This window comes from Pteropus vampyrus, unplaced genomic scaffold (assembly GCF_000151845.1).
Source record: "Pteropus vampyrus isolate Shadow unplaced genomic scaffold, Pvam_2.0 Scaffold137, whole genome shotgun sequence".
In the NCBI taxonomy this organism is placed as follows: domain Eukaryota; kingdom Metazoa; phylum Chordata; class Mammalia; order Chiroptera; family Pteropodidae; genus Pteropus; species Pteropus vampyrus.
In genome coordinates, this window is record NW_011888918.1 from 4,517,247 (window position 1) to 4,539,372 (window position 22,126).

Here is a 22,126-nt window from a genome sequence, read left to right on the forward strand (position 1 = left end):
GAATCTAACACAGGAGCAAGGAGATCCCTAGACGATGTTGGAGGGAGATACCAGGGTGACAGCCGTGCAGCTGTCCAGATCAGAGCAGAACTGGAGTCTGTGAGAGAGACAGCTCCGAGAAGATGAAACTCATGGTATGCCTCCCGGGGTTCAATGTGTTTAGAGGAACTTGGCACTTAGGGTAGAGGGGTTGGAGATGAATTAATGGCAGCAAATGGACCAAGAACACAAATATTCGCTCCGAGGAAAATAGAAATAGAAAGGATTTATAATCACTATGCACTTCAAGACTCAGCTTTGGATTTTGTTTACCTCGTCTTAATTACATAAACACTGATGTTACAAAAATGATGCTACAACTATACTGTAAGCAAGGGGCTGCAATGTGACTTTAGTGGAGATGGATTGGGGAAGGTGGATTACATAGGTGTATATAAACCTAAACATTCATCAAGTTCTCAGATTTATCCACCTTACAGCATGTATTTTTATACCAATAAAAAGGAATAGGAAAAAGAAGAAGCAGAGGCATGTTATTTAGTGATATAGAGGAAATACAATAAAGAGCAAAAAAAGTTGAAAGTGGTCGGAAGGAGAATAATGAGAGGGGCAGGGACTAATTTTTTGTGGTAAGACTTGTAGAATTATTTGATTTTATTAAATTATGTTCATGTATAACTTTTATTTTTTAAATGCTAACAAAGAAAAAAAAATCAGTTGACACACATCACACCCTGCCAGTTTCCTTTGATCCCTGTCAGGTGTTGTACTATATCAAGGACTTGGCTGGTAGATGCCAAAAGTTATCTGCAAGGCTGACTTAAGTCGACCCAAGACCTAAAAGCCCTCATAAGCTGTGAAGTGGGAAGGGCTGGTAGCACCTGGGCAGCAGCTGTGGTGCCAGGGGCCTAGAAGCCAACCAGTGGAGGACATTCCAAGGAGGGCAAGGGGCATTGCCCAAAGGCCCTTGCCGCTTGGTGCAGGGCAGTGGCAGTGACTCTTGGAAACTCCCCAAATGCCTGGCATGCAAGCAACTTTCCCAAGCTGCTACTGTGACCAGGCCCAGAGAGCAGTGTCTAGTGCCCTTGGACTCTGGGGTGACAATCTATAATTTGGTTCAGACTCACAGAACCCAGAATTAACACTGAACAGAACAGACCCAAGCAGGGCCCTCGCCCCTCCTGCCCCAACTTCTCACCTCGCAGGTTTCGAATGAAGTCCTCCAGCATCATCTTCCGGTCAGGCTTAATGTTGGGGCTATACATATCGGTGTTGAGGAGGATGATGGCGAAGGCCAGGATGAAGATGGTGTCAGGGTTGTGGAACTGCTGCACCACCTCGGGGTTGCACATGCAGTAGCGCTGGCTGTGTGGGGGACGCAGAGCAGAAGCTGATGCCTCTCCCCCACCCTCTCCAGTTCCAGCAATGGGGTGCTGCTTGTGGGAGGTGGTATACTAGCTCTCTGAAGGCTTTAGGTCCCGGGAGGTTGCCCCCAACACCTGTTGATCTTCCCCGCAGCCTGGTCCTCTTCTCCAATGAGGAAACAGGGCAGGTGTCATACACCCATGGATCCCCTATGGCACCAGCCTTACACAGATGCTCAATAAAGATTTGCTCATTGATAGGGATGAATGAGATGCATACAGTCCACCTGAGGACCCAGTGCTACTTCAGCTTGGAGAGCTCGAGGAGCTCTTTTTCTTTTCCTTCCCTCCTCTCTATGCAGCCCACTTCTCTGGCCTCGGCAGAAGGGCTTCTCCCAGCCCCTGGAGGACCCTCCAGCATCCCCCAGGCCCACAGCAGCTCTGCTTCCCTACCCAAGCTTCCCCATGCCCCATGTATGTGTTTCGGGGCATTTGAAGGGAGGAGGCTGCAGGAGGGGGTCCTACCTGAAGGCCTCTATGAGCCGCTCCACCTTCTGGGCTTCCCCCTGAACACGGATGTGAGCCTGGAACTTACGCAGGGCCTCATCCAGCTCCGAGCTAGAGAAGTCCATCTCGTCCACCACGCAGCTGAGGGCAGGTGGGAGGAGGGGCATGAGGGAAAGTCGGCTCCCAAACTTCCTCCAACTCACTGGAGCTGAGGAGTAGGTGGCAGCCCACTGCTGGCTGCGTTGGGGAAGGGAGGGACTTTTGATGCCTGGGGCCAATAGGGAACTGGCTCCTGCCTCCCAGGCCTTACTCACCCACCAGAGGTCTCCCTTCAATAACCTAAGAGACCCTTTCTCACAGCTCCCTTCTAACACAAAGACCTGTGAGGCAGATGGCTGATTGTTGTCTCTAGATCACAGCTAAGAACCTGAGGCCCAGAGAGGCTGGCTGGTTGCTCAAAGCCACAGAGCTAAGAGCAGGCTGAACCTCCAAAGCCCAAGTTCTTTCTTCTCAACCTCAGAGCATCTCAGAGTCAAACAAAGGTTTAAGATGTGCATAAATACAATGTGCTCTTCTATCCTTTCAAAGACCTGTTAGGAGCCTGCACGTCTCCCTAGCTTCTCTTTCCTGGTCCCGTTTTGGTTTCTAGGTGTTGGAATCTCCTCTACCGCCCTCCCAGTTCTTTCGCAGCCAAAGAGCCCCAGCTCTCAAGGGAATCTGTGGCTATTGAGAGAAAATAACTAATCTGCTTAACATGGGAGAGGGCAGTGTGGAAAACACTACTAAATTCTGGGCCTGGGTTAACCACTGAATTTTTCATGACTTTGGGTCACAGACTCACCTCTTAGAGCCTCAGTTTCTTCTTCTGAGAAGGGAGGAGGTCAGAATCCTGCTCCCTAAGGGCACTTACACCTCTGAAATGCCACCTCTAACCCTGGAGGGTTTGCCTTTGAATCTCTCCCTTCAGTGTTTGGGGGGAGGAGAAGGTGGAGGAACATGTCAGTCACAAATACTAGGCAGTCTCATCCTTCTGGCTTGGCCTGCTCCTGGGGGCCCACCCTTCCATGGGATCTGGGGCCGGGACCCTTCCAGCCCCCACCTCATCCTGCCTTACCCTCCTTTGGGGTGCCTGTTCCCAGAGGTGTGAGCAGTAAAGCAGGAATCTAGGCCCAGCAAAGCTGCAAACCTAATTCTTACTGAGACTTGCAAAAGCTCACAGGTGCCAACAAGGCTCTCCTTCCTCTCCTTTTTGCACCCACGCTTTATTCCCATCTCCTCTCTCTTGTTCATTTTATACCCAGCCTCTACTGCCTCTGGGGATGAGCAGCCCCCTCTCTGCTCCCACGACCCCTGAAGACTCTGACACAGCGTCATGACCACAGGCATCAGTGGCCTGTTCACTGCCTGCCTGCCAGCCCACAGAGGGCCCGGCACACTGAGGGACTCGGGAAACATGGGGCCCCTGAGTAGGCCCCACTTCTGCCATCATTCCAGCTCCTGTGCTGGGCCCGCTGCCTGTGCAGAGATCCCGACTCAACCCCGGCTCTGTTGTCAATTTTTAGGAGAATGCAAGAGAAGACACCCATATTGTGGTGGTCATGGGCCTGGTGGTCCATGGGCCCTGCCTCCCCTACTCCTTTCAGGTGAACCAAGCGAGGAGAGCATCACCGGGGACTCCTAGAGAGGGAAAGGCTGGTAGGGGCTCTCCTCCCCCCATACCCCTAAGGGCAGGGACAATGGCCATCTTTAGGCTGGGAGCCTATCCTCGGCCTGGTCAAACCCAGCCATCTCTTAGGTTTATCCATCTGGATAGTGAGTGAGTGACAGCCTGGGGCTGGGAGGGAGAGGCAAGAATCTAGCCCGAACAGGAGAACTGGCAATGTCAGTGTCTGAACATCTGAGGTGGACAGCTGGGTAGTAGGGGCCTGTAGGTTTAGCTGGATTTCTTGGCAGTTCTTGCCACCTCCTCCCCAAGCCCCTCCCTAGTAGAACGTGAGCTCTGAGATCAACATCAGGGGGCCCACATCTGCGTGTCCCCTTAGCCTAGCCCAGTCAGGAGTTATGAATCCAGCACGACTGAGCCATGCGAAGATGCTTTCTGTCCAGAGGAGGTGAACCAGTGTGGTCTGCTTGAGCCAGTGAGACAGGAGAGGTAGGGAGGGAGGAGACAGAGACCCAGAGACAGTGAGAGACACGGAGGACACAGAGAGTCAAGTGAGAGAGAAAGAGGGAAAGAGACAAAGAAAGCGAAAGAGAAGAAGAGAGACAGACCGATGAAAAGGGGCAGGGGGAGGGAGAGAAACAGAAAAGAGAAGACAACGGGGGCGATGAGGGGCGAGAGCACCAACACCCGGACCAGGTGGGCCTGGACGTGGAATCAGGTGGAGTCTGGGGAGCCACACTGCAGCTTCTCACCCCAGGGACCCCCAATCTGAGTCTTGCAAGGCCAAGGGCACGGGCAATGAATCCCAGCCTGGGCAACCCTGACCAAGTGGCATGCCTCCCTGGTGGACCCCAGAATGGCCCCTGATTCCCCTGCTCGGGTGTCCAGCTGCTGCCCATGACTTGCCCCTATTAGTCTACCTACTCCCTACTTGGCCCCTGCCCTCTCCCTTCAGGCCCCTGAACCCTGAGGTCTTGGACCCTGCACCCCTCATCAGTATCCCTCTGTGCATGTACCCGCTGCCACAGTGCTCTGGACCAGGCTTCATTCCACAATGATGGGGGTGGTGCCTGAATGCCCGGGTGCTGTGGGCAGGTGACAGAAGGAGGCGGTGGAGCAACTGGGAGAGGGTGGGATCTGCTCGACCAAGCGTGATGGCCTAGTTTCCAGCCCTTCACTCAGGTGACACGCAGCCTGCTCACGCTCACGCTCGGGGCTGCGGCTAAAAGCTCCCGTAATGAGCCCAGAGCCTGCGAGTCAAGGACTGGGACGGGAGATGCAGCCAGGTGGAAACGCCATCCCACAGAAGGGGGAGAGCCGAATAAATCAACACGGCTGTGAGGATGGGGAGGACTTTTAGGGCTGTGGGCAGTAGGGCAGGAGAGTCTCTACATCTCATATCTTCGAGGACCCCAGAGAAGAGCTGTAAGAAGGCTTGTTAAAATGTAGAACCCTGAACCCCACCCCAGACCTACCAACTAGAATTTCTAGACTCACGTTTTAAAAGCCTCTACTTGGGCCAGATCCATCTCCTACCCTCGCACTAAGCTCAGCCATTTATTTTCAATTTTACGAATAGCCTGGAGAGCTTGTGGAGAATCCCAGGCACACAGAGCCTGCAACAAGGGACCAAACCCCTGATTTCCTACCTTCCTCTTTTTTGGTTGCCCTCCCTTCTGTCCTCTTTTCCTCCTTCCCTCCCTCCCTCTCTCCCTCCTTCCCTCCCTCCCTCCCTCCCTTCCTTCCTTCCTTCCTTCCTTCCTTCCTCCCTTCCTTCCTTCCTTCCAACAAACATGAATTGCATGCCCTCTGTGTGCAAGAAGCTGTGCTAAGAACCTGGTATAAGTGCAAACAATACAAACACAGACCCTGTCTGATGAGAGAGATGAACATTAAACACAGAGTTAAAAACAATTATTTCATTATAATTATGATGAGTCCTATGTAGGCAAAAGACAGGGTTCCACGAGAAGACAAAGGAGATGTAATCTTTTTTTAGTGTGTTCAGAAAGGCCTCTTCGGGGATTTGACATTTGACCTGAGGCCTGAAAGATGAGGCGGAGCTGACCAAAGGAAGAGGAGGAGTGGAGGAGAGTTTTCAGGCAGCGGGGATAGTACATACCAAGGCCCTATGGTAGGAAAGAACTTTCAAGGACCTAGAAAGGGTCAATGAAGCTGCAATGAAGAGTAAAAGAGAGAATGAAGAATTGCGGGCCATGGGGTTGGGGAGGTGAGCAGGGGCTTGACTGGTCAGAGCTCTGTGAGTCACGAGGAAGACTTTGGAGTTTATCCTGGACATGGTGGGAGACAACAGAAGGGTATGATCGGAGGAGTGATACAATCCAGTGTGTTTTAAGAAGGCAACTCTGGCTGTTGAGGAGAGAATGAATGGAAAAAGGGGGGCAGGGAATAGGAATGAAGCAGGAGGCCCTGAATGAAGTGAGGGTGTTACTACGAAGATACAAGCTAGCGATGATGGGGCTTGGGCTAAGGTGGAAGCACTGAATGAACGATCTGAGGTCCATCTTAGAGGAATAACAGATGGGACTAGGTGATGGAGGGAATGTGAGAAGTGAGCGAATGGAGTCAACACTGAGTCTCAGGGCTCTGGCTTGAGCACCTGAGGGCCCGGGGCTCATTTTTCAAGATGAGTCAGTGATGGGGTGGACACAGATGCTGAGAAGAGATAGAGACTTCAGTTTTGGACACATTAAGTTTGAGACGTCCTTTCATATAGTATCAGTTCTTTCCTCTCTACTGAATCATTCTCATTAGCACCTACATTCTTGTCTTTCCTATTTTACAAATTAAAATCCTGCCTTGATCCTTCTTTGCTCTCTAGTAACAACTCCTTTTCTCCACTCCTCTTTAGAGCTAACTTCTAGAAGTCATCCCTAGCATGCTGTCGCCCCTTTCTCAATTCCATTCACTTTTCGACCCACTCCAGCCAAGCATCTACCCCCAGCATTCCATTAAAACTTCTCTTATCAAGGCCACCACTGGCCACCATGTTGCCAAGTCCAATGGCAACAACTTCTGTCCTTGTACCACCGGCCTCTTGGTAGCATCTGCATGGTTAATCACTCTCTTCTTAAAACACTCCTGTCTACGGCCATGCCACCCTGAACAAGCCCAATCCTGTCTGATCTTGGAAGCTAAGCAGGGCCGAGCCTGGTTAGTACTTGGATGGGAGACCACTTAAGAATACCAGGTACTATAGGCATGAAAAAAATAAAAAATAAATAAATAAGGGATTGTGAGCTGACAAGGTCCTTGCAATCTGTAAGGTCAACCAAGGGTTGCCTCGCCTGAAAAAAACAACAACAAAAAACCACTCCTCTCTTTTGCTTCCATCACCCCACCCTCCCTTAGGTTACTCTTTCCTCTCTGGAGGTGCCCCTCCTCCAGCATAGGTCTCCTCCTCCTCCTTCTCCTCCTGACCTCTAATTTAGGGCTGGCCACTAGGCCCCCTCTCCCTCTTAACTTTATTCTAGGCAGCCTTGCCCATTCCAATGGCTCTAAATTCCGACTACATGCTGACAACTCTTGTGTTTCTCTCTTTCAATGAGTTTACCCTTATTATTTTATTATTAGTTACTAACTAGTTAATTTTCCTTTTAATTGATCTATATTGTTTATAAAAGACCATGTTAAGTAATGGTGTCAATGAGTGTGGAGGGCTTATGTAAACGAGCAACTCTAAGCATTTCACTGAACTTAACCAGCCCACTTCTGAGTTCTGCCTGTTGAATTCATCTGGGTGTTCTGGTCTGGAGGTCATGGGCAATAGTCACATGACCATTGGCTGTGCTAGCACCTCTTGCAGAGAAGACAAGTTGCCTATATTTTGTGTTTTAACTGGTATTTAATATTTTAACTTGTTTTTAGTAACTATTGGACAATGTCTGGCTTAAGGAACTCTTCAGATTAAATGTCTCAAAACCCAGCATCACCCTCCCCAACAAAACTGAAAATATGTGTACATTTATTTAGTATAATTTGCACAAATCACTGTTGTGGGCCTGAAACACAAACATATTCATAGGCAAAGAGTGTTCTCAATTCTCAGCAGCTTAGGAGGCTGTCCACTGTCATCTGGCCACCTCTGTTCTCCTCCTGCCCCAGTCACCCCAGGCCCTGCTGCTTCTCCATGACTCTGGGCTCCTCTGACTTCTATTCTCCCTGAGACTGCTGCTGAGGTTTATGGCATCATTTCTCTCCATGATGTGGCTGCAACAGCTTCCTGAACAGCCTCCCTGCCTCCAAATCATCTTCTAGAACAATCCTTCTAGGACACCCATTTGGTTCTGTCACTCACTCCTCTTCTTATATTTTTTCAAGGGCTTCCCACATTCCTTGTAGAAACCCTGAGTTCCTCAGCAAAGCAAACCAGGCCCTATCAGCTTCCTAGCTTCTCCTGCCCTTCGGCACACTGGCTCCCCTCCTGCACTCTAACTAACATGTTCCCTCAACTTTATCAAGGCCATCACTGGCCCCGATGTTGCCACACAATTCTGCTTTCCTCTTGCTGCCCAATCCCAACCTTGCAGGTCTCTGTTTAGTTGCCAATCTCTCGACCTCCACTGAACCTTGGACATACCTTCTGCCTACCATTGGAGTTGTCTCCAAAACCCTGACATTTACCTGCCTGTCATCCCACTAGGCTATGGGGTCCTTCAGGAAGAGGCAGTTCTTTTCATCTCTGCATCCCTGGCCTATATATGAATTCAAGAAATGTTTGTAGCATGAATGAATGAGTGAGTGAGAAACTAAGCGAATGAATGTGACCGTGAGCAACGTGGTCAGCTGGGGAAGGAGCCTAGTGGCCCAGGATTGCGGGGCCTGCTGGCCTGCTCTGCAAGATCATCTGGAGCTGATCCTGAGACCTGGACAAGTTGCCAGGGAAGTGGTCTTGTGGATTCCAGACCACGGGCAGCTTGAAAGTATGGAGTGCAGATGCATCCCTCTTCCATCAGCTGCACATGCAAGTGAGTGATTAGATCCGGGGAAACTGGGGATGATTAGACAGCTTCCAACCCAGCATGTCTGGACCTGCCTCAGCAGGTGCCGCTGATGGGCGAGTGAGTCACGAGTGGTGTGGTGCGGCTTCTGCTCAGCCTTTCCTCCTTCCTGTGGGTGTCTGCAGGGGCTGCAGCAAGCACTTCACAAGGGTGGAAAAAACATCAGCACAGATGTTCTCTGCTTCTTGCATAAACAGGTACAATCTTGCATAAAATGGCTTTAACACTGATCTGTGCATGGAATCAGTTTGTGTTGTAGTGAGATCAAAATAATCTGTGATCAAAATGAATTTCATCATCTCAACTTTTTTTTTATATAATAGCAAGACACTGTCTGGCAGACAAAGGACCTGGCTGGGAGCTGAAACTAGGTAATAACATCAGCAGGGATTTCTAATTGGCTGGAAGAGACAGCAAATATCTGGAAGGTGAGGTGCAGGCCAAGGCCAGGAAGAGGTGTGTGCATTGTAGATGAGGGACTTTTGCTCCTGGTGGAGACTTGAGCCCAGGTTTCAGGATGAGGGTGGAAAATGAAACCGCCCACTGCCACGGGATGTAGGAACTCTGGTTTTATTTCTGCGGTTCTTGGCTCATACAATTCAATTAAAAATATCCTCATCCGCCAGAGAGTTATTTTTGTTAGTCGGAACTCGTAACGTGCCCAACAAAGGTCAAGGCTTTTTGGAAAAGTGCAACGTGGCTAAGAAAATAGAGCAGAAGGAGGCTGACGCATGAGGATCTGTCAGTGTTCCTGATGATGACACGAGGACAAAGAAAACCTCTTTTGAGGGGTCCTCAGAGGAGATTCCTGCCAGTAACATCTTGAGGATGCACGAACCAAAAGAACTCGGTTTAAACTACCCAAACACATTAGAAGTCGATGTGGATGCCTGAGAGGATATTCCTTTTGCTGGGCCTGGCAGCATCCATTTGCCAGTGGATCTCAAACTCGAGGGGCATTGGAATCACCTGGCAGGCTTATTAACACAGAGATTGCTGCCCCCAGAGTTTCTGATTCAGTGGGGCTGGGGTGGAATCTGAGAATTGATATTGCTAACAAGTTTCCAGGGGCTGCTACTGCTGTTCCATGGACCATACCCTGAAAACCACTGCTCTACATCAATCACAGTGGGTGGAATGAGAAATCAGGCCTTTGGCGTCAGATGCCCTTGAGTATGAATCTTGTTTCTATCATTTAGCTCATCAATTCAAGTCCCCCTGTGCCTCACTTTCCCCATCTGTAGAATGGAGCTGACACCTATGACACTTAATGGGCAGAGTAGTTATGAATTTTAAAGGAGACAATGTATATAAAGTTCCTAGTATATAACAGCGCTTAATAAAGATAATTTTCATTATGTACCTGGAGACCAAATGTGAACTGACATGCCAGGTGAGTAAGTGGATTTGAAGTTCCCTCTAGAAAAAGTAGTAAGACTCTTTCCCTCACTGCCAATTAACCCTGCCTGAAATTACACCATTGGACATTCATCCATTGACCCTATTAAAATATACATATATCAGAGAGGAAACAATCTAACTCAGACTTCTTGATATTTATGAATCAGTTTCTTGGCTCTGCTTTCTTCTCAGGTGAGAGGGTCAGAGCATAGCAAACAAAGGTGAGTCAAGGGACAGTACCTGATTCTGTTCAACTTTTCTGCCACTGGCCAGGGGACTAGTCATTTCTTCTCTCTGGGCCTCAGTTTCTGCTTGGGTAAAATGAGAGGGCTAGACTAGCTGACCATCCAAGGGGTCTTCCGGTGCCACGATTCACACCTGGGTCTGACAGGAACTATAAAGGCATTCAGACCACACTTCTCTTGGGAGGAAGCATAGAGGCAGGATGGTGTAGGGTTAAGGGCTCAGGTTATAGAACCATTCTGCCTGGCCTCAGATCTCAGTCATATTACCTCTGTGATTGTGGGCAAGCTACCGAAGCTCTCTGTTCCTCAGTTCCTTCATTGGGCATAGACTAACAGCACTCACCTCACAAAGTTGCTGTGAAGATGAAATGAGATTTTGCATGTATAGGTCTTGGAAGAGTGCCTGCTGGCACACAGTAAATTCTTGGTATATACACGTGAGTTGTCATTATCATTTCACAGATGGCCCTCCTGAAAAACCCCAGGAGAGTATAATTCCCAGGAAGCCCCTCCTAAAGTCCCATTTCAAAGAGTGGCCAGTTTCAGCTCATCCTGAATATCACACAAAGATTGGGTGGTAGATTTGTTCATTTTTGTGTACAAGCCCAATTCATGTGATCATGTGACCAAACCAAAGGGAGTCTCAACTCTGGACCAATTCACCCCACATTTGGAGTCCCAAGATCTTAGGTAAGTGGGTCCTAAACACTCACGACACTTTACTGTTAAAGAAAATCTCTTCTCTATCTGTGTGTGGGATGGGGTGGAGAGTGGGTGTTGAGCATGGGGGAAGGGCACTAGAGAGGTAAGAGTTCAAGCCCATAAACCCCCAAGACATCACTTTTAGAAGAAACCCTCTCCTTCCATTCCTCTGGGTAGTGGCAGCATCAAGTTTTCAGAGCAGTAGAAATAATCCCTAGGTCTCTATCCCTTCTGGCCCAGGCCCATGTCCACCTTCCTCTAGACCCATAAGGATCTGTCTGGGCCCCTGCGCTCTTCTCCTCCTTGTGGAATTCCTCAGGAATAAGTAACTGTTCTGAGGTTACACCCGGCACAATGGGCAGGATGTTCTCAAATAATTTCTCCCCAGCAATGAAAGGCCGGAGCTTTCCAGCCTGTTGAGTGTGACAGACAATCTGTCTTCATTTCTGAATGTCCCCTAAGAAGAACAAATCTGTTACACTCTGACCAACACATTACTATGGAAATGAAATAATGAAATCTGACTAAAATGTCAAACTCTAATATCTAACAAAGAATGGAGTAGACACAGTGAGAAAAGGAATACCCAGGAAACTTTCTTCTGGCAGCTCAACCCCAAAGCTGTCCTTTGTGCTTTCTGTGGAAATGACAGATACCGATGCCCTCCACATGTATGAGATTCACATTGGGAAAGATTACCCAGGCCAAACAAGAGGCTGCTCATAGCCAGCATGGAACACTCCCCCATCCACTGGCCTTCAAACCTGCTGAAGCGAACATTTCAGAAAGGAAATAGAGCAGAGCCAAATTTCCCAGTCATGTGAAAACTGAGAGGGAGAAGCTTCCAGTCCCAAAGGATCTTAATCTTAGCTGCTGTTTGGCTCCTGCTACCGAGCTGGCCACCACCCTTCTCTCTTCAGCATTGAGAAGACTTCCTCAGAGTACTGCACGGTCCCTGAATGAGCTCCTTTCCTTCCCCAGAAGTCCAGAAGTTCTTGTCTGGGGAATAGGCTCTATCTCAAACCAGACCTGAAGAGTCTGAGGTTTCCTTGGCTTAGGCAGGGTGGGGGTGGTGGTGTGTCTAATGCCTCATGCTTTCAAGTGGGAAAAATAATAATAGAAGTAGCTAACATTTTTTTTTAAACCGTACTAAGTGTCAGGTGCTGAGTTAAGCACTTTATATGCATTTAAAAATTTAATTCATATGAGGTAGGTACTATTATTCCCATTTGATAAGTGAGGAAATTGAGGCTGTCTTCTCCTTAAAAAAAACCAAAACAAAACAAAAAACCCTTTCCAGGTAAACAGGAATGAACATGGCCCTTTGAGCTCAGAATGCCTTCTATTATTATTTAAATAAAGCCTGGTTGAATACATTCCTTTTGGAGTGTGTCTTCTATGGAAGTAGGACAAAAGGGATAGAGAGGTCAGCTTCTAACTAAGAGCGCCAAGGGCCTAATTCTGGAGGCAAATGTCACAGCACCTAAGATGCTCAGACATTGGTCAGCACTGAAAAGGATTCTGCTCGGCCCCTCTTCCTGTCCCCCACAGGCACAAGAGTTGGGGGGTCCCCCCTTTCCCTGTTCAGAGGCTTTCGGTCTCTCGCCTTCCTGTCTGGCTGCTTCTTGGAGAGTGCTGTGGCTTGGGCTGTCTCAGTCTCCAAGGGGATGGGTGATTTATGCCCTTTTATTCAGCAAACAGCTTTGTACAGAACGGATGCGACTTGCTGAATGTCACCAGGCGGGGGCAGGGAATCCGTGTAGAATCCCAATGAAGGCTTCCAGGCCTGGGCAAAATGGCACCTGGTGACTCTGCTATTGTGTGTTTTCTCTGGTGGGAGTAAGGAAGCGGCAGATCCTGAAAGGTTCCAGGACAGTTGGTTTGAGTGGCAGGAAAATGCCAAAAACCACCAGCGTCTGGCTCCCCTGCTACTGCCTGTTTCTTCCTGCTTCTCCATCTTCTTTCTCCTGGCACTTTGCAGGAGACAAACCAGGCAGTCAGCAAACTGCGGACCTGGGGGAGGAGGGTGCCCTTCTGTGGAGCTGTTGTGTGCAGAGACTGAATGTACCCAGACCTCAGAGCCCAGGGCCTGCATGGCTGCAGAATAAAGCACAAGGGATCAAGGCATTCACTGGGGGCAGTCTCGGGGCTCAGCTCTGTACTGACCCACAATGCCTGCTGGAGCTTCCTCAGCCCCCAAGCCTCCCTTTCTATGCTTCTCCATTCTTCTCTCCCAGTTGATATCCGGACCTGTAAGTTCCCTGAGGCCACGAGGCCCGCCTATTTCTCCTCCCATCCCACATACACACAAAAGACAGCCATCTCAGCCCCATTCCCAACACATGGAAGGTACTCAGTGTTTACTGAATGAATGATGGATGGTCATCTTGTTCTCCCATGAACTCCGTCACCGCCCTGGAGCCTCTGCAGGATGCTCTGGCAGGATGACAAAGCATGGCCTTCATGTTTAGGGCAAATGATTCTCATGATGTCAATGTGCTACAAATGCACTGAGGAATGGGAAAGACGATAGATTTACAGGAGTTGGAGTGGGCTCTGAGATCACAGAGCCCAACCCTCGTGCTTCACAGATGAGGAAACTAAGGCCTAGAGAAGCGACTTGCAAAAGCTACACAGCACATTAGCAACAGAGCCAGGTTCAGAGGTGGGGCCTTTCTCTCAGGTCTAGCTAGCCACATCTCCTATCCCACCACACTGCCTCCCCATCCGAGGCCTGACCTTACCTCAGCCACTAGCTCAGTCCCCAGCCTAGCTCCCCTCCCAGCACAGGCTGCATCTGACCAGAGTCTCCAGCCCACACACTCAGTCTCCTAGGGAAGATGCAATTAGTTTTCATTGTGCCGCTCAGCACGATCTGGGCTAGAGAAAAACCGTGTGTTCCCAGCACTCCTGCCAGGTCAGTGTGGCTCTGGCAGGTCAGAATTCCAGGGCCAGGCAACATGGGGACTGGGGAGGCAGAGGAGAACAGAGCACACAATCAGGGCTTATAAGTGAAACAGTCACCCCTGTCCCCAAAGCACAGAGACAAAGCAGGGTCACCCAGGGAGTGTGAAGCAGTCTGAAAGAATGAAGCAATAGGGTACAGTACCTCCACTCACCCTCCTACAGAATGTAAAGGGGATAAAAGCCAATGAAAAGGCCTCAGTGGTGAACCAGATGGAGGAAAAACAGGGAAAGGAAGGAGCCTGGAAAACTTGATCTTTCTCCTCTTTCTATCATTTCTTCAGGGCATCCTACACGGTAGGGGTGGTGGTAAAGAGAAAGAAGAACCAGAGGCAGGGTGAGAAGAAAGGAGGATGAAAGAGAAAAGTTGCACATTTATCTTGTTTACTTTCCTTTGCGAGACACTCAGAGCATCTCAACTACCAGTTCTGGGAGGAACAGCAAATTGTCCAAAGCCACTGAGAGTCAGAGGCAGGAACTGGGTTCTGAAAACTGAGGGTCATCCAGGGATTTCAAGGTCCCTCAGATGGATCCAAGCCCCTACTTTGCTGACTGTACTCAGACAACCACCCTATCAGTGAATTTAGGAATGTGACAGGGATTCCAACAACTGCTCCATCCCACACAATCCCACATCCCTACTCTACGCGTGGAGAAGCAGGCCCAAAGGGCAGTGACTTATCCAAAGAAACAGCAACAAAGACACTGATCCTTAAATGAAGCCAAGTCCCCGAGCTTCCACTCCAGGGACATCAACAACCTGACCAGTTAAGCTGGGTGACCTCACACTTCCAAACCCTTGATCAGGAGCTCCCTGCTCTCTGTAGCAGGCCTTTGCTGCTTCAAGAACAAGGACAAAAAGGAGAGTTTCTCCCAGGACCCCTGGGAAAACACTTCTGCTGACTGTACCCAAGGAGAAAGGGGGAGAGAAGTGGGGCAGCTCCCTACAGAATGGTGACCTTCAAGAACAGCTGAGCCTAGAGGACCTAGTGGAAGAATAAAGGAACATCAAGGGAGTGGAAGAGGCCTGCAGCAGACTTCCCAGGGCCTCATCTCCTCTATGTCAGAGAAGGGGTGACTCCAAGGCCCTGCTCCTCAGCCCCATGTAATGCCACTGCGCCCTGCTGCTCCAGATGGGGGAGTGAGTGTGAAGAGACTCTAGCCTGTACACACCAGCAAAGCTGAGCATTTGCAAAGGCAGCCGCCTCAGCATCCCTATCTAATAGCCTTTAAAACAATTTCCTTTGCCATGATTTTGGTGGTCATTCTATCTTTTTGGAATCACAGTATTATCTTGCTCTAAAATGCTCAGTCTAACCCCTTCTGCTTTCTGCCTTATGTTTGCCTCCACCAGTATGAGAATGAGCTTGTGCAGTTGTGGATAGGCAGACGCTTATGGAAGGTCTGGAGGATGGACAGGTGGCAGGGAGAGGCCGGCTGTTCACCAGGTGGAGACGGCCCCAGCACTGACATAGCCCTCTTCTTTTTCAGGTTCCTTCTCTTACCCCTGAGGGTGGCAGAGATGGAGGCCTTTTCGTCTCTCTTGACAATTCCTATACCAATGGGGCCCCACGCACCGGTGCTCAATAAATGAATGACTTTCGAGGGAAAACGGAGGCTAGTCAAGATGCAGAGACTGGCTAAAAGCCATGGGGATTCTGGTTCCTGGGGCCAATCAGGAAGCTGCTAGAACTGGAGCGAGGATTTCTGGGAAATGGCCAAGATTTCAGAGGTCCCTCTCTTTTCCCTGAGTCCTTCCCCAACTGAGGTTCCTACACTCCTGGGAGATTCTGGGACTGAGAGGGAAGGGTTAAATGGAAAGAGGGGGAGGGGAGCCCGGAGGGCTGGACACTCACTCCAGCACATCGCGGTTGAACTGCTTCTTGCTGTTGCCCAGGAACTCTCCAATCATCTGCCGGCTGAGGCCTTTACGCTGGAGCAGGAAATGGGCCACTCCGATGGGGGTGTCAGGGATGAAGCCTCGGGAGATCAAGAACTGGATGCCCTTGTCTGGGTTTCTGGGGGTGCAGGTGAAGGTGGGAGAAGGAGCAGAGAGTGAGCCAATGCCATCCTTGACTTCTTCCTTTCTTCCATCCCGTGGAACCCATAAACGTGCCTGGAGGGCCTTGGAAAGAATTTCCAGAAAATGCCAGGATTTCTTCTACTGCAGAGGGTTCCCATGGAAAGCACCTTTCACCAGAGCCTCACTCTCTTAAACTTCCCCACACAGTAATGAAGATAGTGTGAGGCAGGAAGCAGGGAAGGGGAAGTCTGGCCAAGCAAAGTGAATTCCAGAGCAGGTGAAGAAGTGTCCCTTCTCTCTTCCTGTCTCACTCCCACTGGATCTTACCCTGAGGTCTCTAAGGCCTGCCAAGAGGTCCCCAAGGTCCTTTCTGCCTGTAACCTATTGTTTATAGGCAATACCCACCCCAGAATCTGGAGAGGATGAGATTAAGAAACAGAGGTGAGATCTTCCCCCACAATCCCCTTTCCTTGTCAATGGTGACCACACAAGAATCTTACTCTACGGCATTTACTTTCTCTTTTACATAGAGTCTCCATGTGTGGATGTGGGTCTTAAGGCAAATGTGCTCACAGTGTGGTCTGCAAATTCATGCTGTCCCTAAACTGTTTCTTACTGGTCCAAGAGAAGATGAGTACAGAAATAGAGGATAAGCATTTAGAACCTTTTACAACAGCACTTTGACATTTTCAGGACAACCAAGCATGTGATTGTTTTTCTAGCAGTTCATTTTTATTGTATTTTCCAAAAATATCGGCCCACGGTGTATTGGGTAAAAACCCAAACTGGTCCTCCCCTATAGACAGTTTGAGAACCAGTGTCTTGAGGGATCCGAGTATGTGTGAGCATTCATGTGCATGCCAAAGTGATGTCATGGATGTGTCAGGTTGGGGCTGTGCTCACCAGGAAGGCAGCTTGATGCAAAAGAAAGAGCAGTGGATTGGGAGTCAGACAAATTTGGGTTCACCTAAGTCTGCTGCTTACTAGCTGTTTCACAGTGTGCAACTCACCTTATTTGTGTGAGCCTGTTTCCTTTTCTGTAAAATGGCATAATAATATTCTCTCTAATATTGAAGATTGCAGATGCTTTATGAACAGTAGCTAATCTCCCTAGGACATAAGCTTCTTGAGACCAGGAGATGTGTCTTACTCACCTTTGTAGTTATTGTGTGTGGCACTCAAATAACATGGATGTGGGCAGGAGGGATGCTGTGTTTCCTGGCTCAGGGATATGAAGACAGGGATGACTGCAGGGCGGAGATCAATGCCTCATATACTTGAAATTTCCCTGGGAAGGGCATGTGCGTGCCCTCTGCTTACCACTGGTTGTATGCATTCTGGTTGCAAGGAAAGGTCTGGTTGGGGGCTCTGGGCTATGGCAGTCATCCATTTCTCTCCTTCCATTCTCCTATTCTCTTTGTATTCTACTTCTGCTAGCTTCACACTTTCTTCCTGTCTCCCTCTCCCCCTTTTACTGAACCCTCTTCTGCTTTCTACCTGTCCTCCTTACAGTAAGTCTCTTCCCTTTGTCTCACCCTGTCCCTTCTCCATTTTTCTTCATCTCTTTTGCTCTCTGCCTGTTTCTCCTCTTCATCAACCCCACAGGACTGCTGTTTCTCTAACTTCATATACAATGGATTTCTGCTCAATCTTCATACTACCTGTACTATTATTTACTTAATGCTATATTTTCTTTTAAATTTTCTCACTTTTCAAACCCTAGCTTCATCGTAAGCAGTAACAGTGGTGAAAGATTGGGTTTGAAATGTTATTTTGTCCCTAATCCTTCTTAAAATAAATTGATAACAATTAAAACTAAAATGTGCATTTGAACACAGTATCTCAAGAAAAGGCGCGGCACAAACAACATCTGGGAGGACCCTGGGATGATGTTGCTAAATTACCTGGCACTCTGCTAACCTATCAATGTAGGTCCCGCCTCTTCTTCCCTACCTCCCGGACCTCCCCAGGACGCGCTGCAGCTCGGGAGCCGGTGCTCACTTACAAGTTGAAGAGGTTGAGGCCGATGCGGTAGAGGCGCTTGCGCAGAGTGTCGGTGGAGAGCGTGGGCGACTTGCAGCTGGCCGGGTTCTCGCAATGGTAGCGCGGCAGGCTCAGGATCATAGCCTGCAGGGCTTCCTTGGAGGTGGAGGCTGAGACTTCCGAGCCCGACTTGGCAGACTTGGTGGACGTGCTGCTGCTGCTCAGCTGCTCCGAGTTGTCACCGGCCTCGGGTTCGGCCCCTTTTCCCACCTCCCCCGCCTCCTCCACCCCTTCCTCCTCTGCCTTCCCGGCCCCAGCCTCCTCCACCACCGCCTCCCCGGTCCCAGGCGGGTTGGAGTGCAGGGCTGCGCCGGCTCCCGCCTCTGTGCACGTGGTCTCGGCTGGAGCATCGCCCTGGCCCGTAGCGGGGGCCGCAGGAGCCTCCTGACCCCGGGCCTCGCCCTGCTCGTCTAGGCCTACTATGGACTCTGCTGGGGCCTGGGAAGTCTGCGCGCCCAGGCAGTTGGCCACCGACAGAGCGGTGGAGGAGGAGACAGAGATGTTCTGGTTGGCGATCTGCACGGTGACATCCCGGAAAGCCATCATGAGGGTGCTGCTGTGGCCCTGGGGTAGGCCAGCAGACTCCACGGCCTCTTCCCCGGGTCCCGGACAGGCATTCTCGGTCTCCCGCATTTCTGCCTCCAGTCCTGGCGGCCCCGCGCCCGCGTGCAGGGCCTGGTGTATCTGGTAAGCCCCGCTCTCCTGCAGGGAGCACATGGTCTTGAGGCTCCAGGTGCTGAGGGCGTCGTCGATGGACTTGGCGAGGGACTGCACCTGCTCCGTGAAGGAGTCCTCCAGCTCGGTGAGCGTGCCGGCGAAGGTAGGCGGCAGGGAGGGAGAGCGCACCAGCGGCAGTCCCAGGAGGCCATAGCCCTCCATGAGCGCCTTCTCCGCCGCCAGGCTCTCCGCCGTCGGCGCACGCACTTTGCGTAGGGAGATCCGCCGGGGCAGGCGGCTCTCCAGGAGCGAGTTGCGGATCTTCTCGAAATTCTTGCTCAGCTGGTACTGGCGGAAAGCGGTTTGGATGGTGCAAGCGGCGCGCCGGGACACCAGGTGGCCCCCGTACTTGTGTTCTAGCATTTCAATCTGCAACAAGGACGGAGAGGAAGAAGTGCGCAGTTAGGGAAGGGGTGTTACAACCCTTGTGAAAGATGTTGCTGGTGGTTGCCCATCGGTGCAGGAAGTCACCTGGCTAAACTTTGCAGGAATGCACAGCTGGGGGGCACTGAGGGGCTCAGGTTTGAAAACTAGCATGTTATGGCAGGAGATACTAGGCCCTCGGCAAGACCCCTAGAGGTGTAGATGTAGGATTGGATTCCAGGGCTTGGTGAGGCCCCAGGGCAAGGGAGAGAGGTGTTGCTGATGGTGGTCAGATATTGCTAGTTTGGTGGTCATTTTTAAATGTTCCTATCAGGGATGCATATGGAAGTAGTTATGGGTGAAATGCATGATATCTTGAATCTGTATTAAAATACTCTATCAAAAAAGGTGGAAGGGCTAGATGAAATAATATTAATAAAAATTGTTGTAGCGGGGTGATGATTGTAAGACAGTTTATTACACTATTGTTACTTTTGTGTATATTTAAAAATAATAAAACATCAAACAGAAATGCTAAAAAAATTGCTGCTACTTCTGTTCACCTGCTTTCTCTCTCAGCTATCATATCACTGCATTGGGGCAGTCCCTGTCCCTGGGAACATCATAAGGGTTGGGATTGGAGTTTGATCATCTCTGTGTTCCAAGTACCCTGCCCAAGGGCCGGCAAATGGCAGGTGCTCAATAAGTGGATGATAGATGGATGGGTGGATGGATGGATAATAGATGGCTGTTTTAAGAGTGAGAGTCCCTCCAGGCTACCCTGCTCCACAAATCAAGTCACCTCTGTTCTCAACAATAGATGCTGTACAACCAGGGCTGTGCTGGGTGGGGCTGGCTGGTGGGGGCGTGTTGCCTCATCTGGCTAGATCTGAACCCAGGAAAATGTCTGACATGGGACTAGTTTGTCTTCGAGGCCCTTACTCACCTCCTCTCAGCTCTGTCCCCTGTCTATGGTCTTTTCTCCCCCTTAGGTTGCCATGCTCTTACTTTTTCTCTCTTATTAGAACATCTCAGGAAAGGACGAGAAAGATATTCCATCTAAAATGTGAATGATCAATAACATGTAACCATGCCCCTTCCTGGAAGATTTTTGCATTTAAATAAGAGACAAGACCTATGTTAAAAGGATGGGCAAATGGTAACATTGTGGGCTCCGATCGGTCCTTAGGGAAGTTTAGGAAGTGAAAAAGCATTCCCGGGCCCTGAAACTATGTTCTATTCACAACCATACACTCCACTTAACACACAGTGTCATTCCTAAGCTAAGAATCAGGATGGGTGAGCTGAGATAAACAACTAAAGGCAAGAACAATATCATCCCTCCCATGTTCCCCCAGGATCATGGTACAGATAGAAAGGCAAATTTTTATTCCTAAATAGAAAACACCCTTCTGTCCACTTCCTGCTCCGCATGACCCACCAGGGACTGCAGCTGGAGTGACTGCCTCCTCGTAACCCCAGCAGTCCTCACTGTTCCCTCTCTGTGGGTACCCCACAGCTGGACCAGCACAGGCACCCTCCTAGCCCAGGAGACCTCACAGATATAATCCCAATACCCAGGGACAATCCTAGGTAAAAAGAATGTCCTCGATCCTGTCTTCAGCTCTCCTATTCTCGCCATTCAGTGACCTTATTCATTCTCAAACCTAGTGGCATTATGCTGTCTCCCTCCCCACATCCAACCTTCCTCTCTGAAGATAGTTGGAAAAGTCATTCATATTAAGGTTTGGATAGCTAAAAGGCTTCCTTCATAACTCCTCCCAGAAGTATTTGCATTTTACAAGGTACTAGGCATTAAGCCGAAGGCAGGAAGCTCTCCCAGTCTTCATGATCTTCATAATGCAGGGGACTTCAAGGTCCTTTTAAAAAACCGTACCAAGTGTATTATTTATTGCTGCATAGCAAGATATCATAAACTCAGCAGCATACAACAACAGCCATTTATTTTCTCACAGTTCTGTAGGTCAGTAGTCTGGGCACAGTTCAACTGGGTTCTCTCCTTGGGATCTCACTGGGCCGAAATCAAGGCACCACTCTCACATAAGGTTTGGGGTCCTCTTCCAAGCACACAGTTGTTGGCAGAATTCAGTTCCTTGAAATTAGAAGACTGAGGACTTCAGTTACTAGTCCTTGGCCACTTGGCCCTTTTAACAACAGGCAAGAGTCTCTCTTTTACTTTCTTTTAAAGGGTTCACCTGATTGGGGTAGGCCAACCAGGATGACCTCCCTTTTGATTAACTGAGTGACAATTGATTGGCAACCTAATCAAAGGCATGATCTCTCCTCATATTCTACAGTCCCGCCCACACTGACGGGTTAGGGTGTAGGGCAGGAATTTCTGGAACCCTCTTAGAATTCTGCCACTATGCCAATTGGACAGTTGCCTACGGGATCTTTACCTAGCTATGGCCCCATGTACCCAGGAGCTCCAGAGAAACACCTGCTTTCCAGGCATTCTGTTTCCACTTCTGCGGAAATCATGCCAAAAGGGAGAGAGCCTTGTAACTCGGCTGTTCTCCCTGAGAAACTCTGGCAGGTCCCCTGAGGCCTGGAATGGGGACTGGCCTTGGCTTTGGCAGGAAAATTCTCCAAGGAGAAGTGTAGACTGAGGGGAACTGACCAAGTTAACTGCCTTCTTCTCTCTCAATTTCTGTCTCCCTCTTACCCCTCCCCAAATACCATGAGAAACTGACACCGGGCAGAAATTCACACCTCTTTCCTACCTGGCCTGTTCATACTTGGAGGGGAACCCCAGGCCCACGAGCATTCTTTTTAGGTTAGGAGATGCTGTTGAAAGTGTGAAATCCCATTGGCTGAAATGTTTCCAAAACAGTATAGGGGTCCATCCCCCTGACATATTATCATCCTGCTTGGAGGCAGAAGGCTGGCTGAGATAACCCTAGGAGAGGTCTTCTATCAGCCACTATCTACACTTCACCCAAGCGGAGAAGAAAATTAGACTTTAAATTCTTGAATCTGTTCCATCAAGTCCTCCACTAGACTATAAGCTTCATTTAGTGAATAAAGATTATTGGTGACCTCCAGAGGCTCTGCCTTCCATGTCCACTGTTTTATCCCCAGTGCTTAGAGAG

At 49.6% G+C, this 22,126-nt stretch overlaps 1 protein-coding gene and 1 pseudogene across 2 annotated transcripts in view; one reads left to right on the plus strand and one right to left on the minus strand.

Moving 5' to 3' along the window:
• The window catches only part of IQSEC3 (IQ motif and Sec7 domain 3), a 97,922-nt gene that overhangs the window by 16,062 nt on the left and 59,734 nt on the right, over window positions 1-22,126 (minus strand). The window contains exons 4-8 of one of the 2 annotated variants that reach the window (XM_011367842.1): window positions 18,207-19,019; window positions 17,896-18,170; window positions 15,724-15,885; window positions 1,890-2,012; window positions 1,199-1,365 (exon numbers count right to left, since the gene is read on the minus strand). In XM_011367842.1, coding sequence (XP_011366144.1) covers window positions 1,199-1,365; window positions 1,890-2,012; window positions 15,724-15,885; window positions 17,896-18,170; window positions 18,207-19,019 — 1,540 coding nt within the window. Of the gene's footprint in view, window positions 1-1,198; window positions 1,366-1,889; window positions 2,013-15,723; window positions 15,886-17,895; window positions 19,020-22,126 lie in introns of both variants that reach the window. The other variant, XM_011367841.1, reaches the window with a different exon arrangement.
• On the plus strand, window positions 6,639-6,757 carry LOC111744574 (annotated as a pseudogene).